We start from the raw sequence: 2,826 nt of genomic DNA, 5'->3' as shown, positions 1-2,826 counted from the left end.
AATGCAACTATTATGCTTGAAGCAAACTGAATGATTCTCTTGAATCTCTTTATCCCTCTCTCCAAGATTTGGCTAAGAAAAGTTTCCTGTCTCACCCTCTTTCTCTTGAGCAAGCATCATCTCAAGGCAGTCCAAATTCTAGAGCTCATGCTTTCCAAGAGCAAGGTAATGAGCCCCTTTTGATTAGATTAGTAAATGCTCTCGTACCTTCATAAAATTATCTTTTCCAAGCTTCTAGAGCTTATGTGATAATATGTTGGTTGAACTCAAAATAAGCATATCTCACACCTAAACTTTCATATTACTAATCTCAAGGTTATCAGCCCCTTTTGATTAGATTACCATGATATTATCACATAAGCAAAATGAATGATTTTCTTTTAAATATCTCACCCCTAAACTTTCATATTCACAGATACAGTTTTACATATCTCACACCTAAACTTTCATATTCACAGATACAACTCAAAATATTTAATATCACATAAAAAATAGTACAATTATCACTTTCAAAGTGAAATACAACTTTTCATGCATTGATTTAAAGCACCAAGTGCTATGTATGCTATGTATGTAATATGAAAGTTTAGCTGCGAGAATATATAAATACATAAGAATCGTGTGATTCAAAACTTAATGTTTTCTTTTTGGGGCAGTTATGCACCGCTCAAACCTGGCAAAAAACAAACCTAATATAATCTAAAACCAAATGATCACCTTCAGCTTCAGATTGCACCCAGCTTTAGTTTTGGTTTCTTGTAGAAACTCTCAGATAAGTTGGTTCGGAAGACAGGCAGTGTAACACATCAATAGCTCCACTAATTCCTGGAGTTACGGTGAATTCTCTTTCTTCTTGCAGGTGCTGGAAAAAGCAGCTCGCAGTTGCGAAAGATGCTCGCCGCGTAGATATTCTTTGCCACCGCATATCATTGAGTTACAGGCTGTTGGACGGCACTCTCCATTTCAAAGAATTGCACAACATTGTAGAAGATATGAAGGCGAAGCTTGAGGCAGAAGTTGGTCCTGTTAATGGCGTATCGGCTAGGATGGCGCGGGGCCTCGTAAGCCGGCTTCCTGTCTCCAGAGATGTGCAAAAGCTGTGCTCTCTCGGAATTGAGAAGGCGGAAGAGTGGCTCAATTCCGCTTGCTACTCGCTTACGAAGCAAAGAGGTACTTCGCTGCAAAAACACCATATTTCTCTGTTTTTTGTTAATTTATCCAATTTTAGTTTGAAGTTAAAATTCTTGCAGATTCGCTTCCCGCTGCATGTAGATTCCAATTTGAGGAGATAACATCATCTTCTCTTCTAATTGTTGTGAAAGAACCATTATCTTCCTCGCCTTATGCCATCAAGGGTTATAAGCTCTGGTACTGCAAGAACAGGGAGCAGATTTACCAGAAAGAACCCGTCATAATCCCCAGAGCCCAGCGAAGGATTTTGGTTCCGAACCTTCAGCCGTGTACGGAGTACGCTTTCCGAATCATCTCCTTCACATCGGAAGGGGATTTGGGAAGCCAGGTGCTTCGCCAGGAGCGTCGAGATAATTCACAAAGAGATGGAGCAAGCTGGGACAGAAGGGTGCTCGACCAGCGGCAAGAGAGATTCCAAGGTCCCAAATACTGGATCGTCTGGATTCAAAGTCCGAAACCTGGGGAAGATTTTACGGCTAGCTTGGGCTCAAGAAGAGGGTTGCTACGACGACTTCTACAAGGATGACCTTGAAGAAGAATCCTGCGATGGGAGTGGTGCGGCCAAGCCGGACAATGGCGAAGAGGATCAAACGGAACCCTCCGTTGTCCGTCAACTTGATCTGAACGTCGCATCGGTTCCTGATCTCAACGATGATCTCCCTCCACCCATGGAATCGTCACCGGAGAATGGATGCACATCGCAAAAGAATGGTACGCTAAGGTCGAATGGCAGCGGAGACTCCCAGACTTACTTACTAAGGGTGGGCGGTGGCGAAATCCCAGCTGTTGAATCTCATCCTGATTGCCGAAAACTATCACAGCGTCGACACGAGGATGCTTGCGATGGTGATAGCACGTTGGTCAGCGGAGCTTCCCTCCGGTTTACCTATGACTCCGGTCAGCTGGACGATAACTACGAATACTGCGTCAAGGTGATAAGATGGCTTGAGTGTTCAGGACACATCGAGAATGGCTTCCGCATGAAGTTCTTAACCTGGTTCAGCCTCAGGTCCACCGAGCAAGAGCGAAGGGTCGTCGTCACGTTTATACGAACCCTAATCGAAGAGCCCAGTAGTTTAGCAGGGCAGTTGCTGGATGCCTTTTCGGAGATCGTTAGCTGCAAGAAGCCGCGCAATGGGTTTTGCAGTAAGCTCTGGCATTGACAATAGGAAGCTTACAGTTTACTAACGAATAGAGAACAGTCTAGAGGGCGAGCACTATAACAGCTTCAACTTGTGGCTCGGCCAGTATTATTTTGCCTGATTGGGATTGTTTTTTTAGTAGTTGCAGCCATTGGTCCTGGAAATAACAGGTTTTTATTTTATTTATTTTATTTTATTTTTTTTATAAATTTCTGTACTGCTGCATGCTGATTTATAGCTGATTGATGATTTGTAGTTAAATATATTTTTTAAGTCAGCGTGGCCGCTATATATATATATTGCAATTTCTTAATGTCTATTTGCCGCAGCTCTTATTCGCTGCGGGGTGTTTTCAGAACGGTGCCAAATATGTTTGTTTCGCGCTTTTAGGCTGTGTTTCGCTATTCGCAGAAATCGTTTTCTATTAAACTTCGGCTGCGGGTTCTATCCCGCGTTCGACAAAGAAAGTTTACTCATCTCCCATGCCCCTCTC

At 43.1% G+C, this 2,826-nt stretch overlaps 1 protein-coding gene across 1 annotated transcript in view; it reads left to right on the top strand.

Moving 5' to 3' along the window:
- LOC110025587 (VIN3-like protein 1) overlaps nucleotides 1-2,525 on the top strand; it is a gene marked incomplete at its 5' end in the record, with an annotated part of 20,700 nt that extends 18,175 nt beyond the window's left edge. The window contains 3 exon segments of the mRNA XM_020726143.1: nucleotides 860-1,170; nucleotides 1,251-1,512; nucleotides 1,514-2,525. Coding sequence (XP_020581802.1) covers nucleotides 860-1,170; nucleotides 1,251-1,512; nucleotides 1,514-2,354 — 1,414 coding nt within the window. The 3' untranslated portion in view covers nucleotides 2,355-2,525.
- Between the last annotated feature and the right edge of the window lie 301 nt (nucleotides 2,526-2,826).

The sequence above is a fragment of the Phalaenopsis equestris genome, unplaced genomic scaffold (assembly GCF_001263595.1).
Source record: "Phalaenopsis equestris unplaced genomic scaffold, ASM126359v1 Scaffold000306, whole genome shotgun sequence".
NCBI lineage: Eukaryota > Viridiplantae > Streptophyta > Magnoliopsida > Asparagales > Orchidaceae > Phalaenopsis > Phalaenopsis equestris.
The sequence above is the reverse complement of the archived record's forward strand: the minus strand, read 5'-3'. Positions and strand labels throughout refer to the sequence as shown.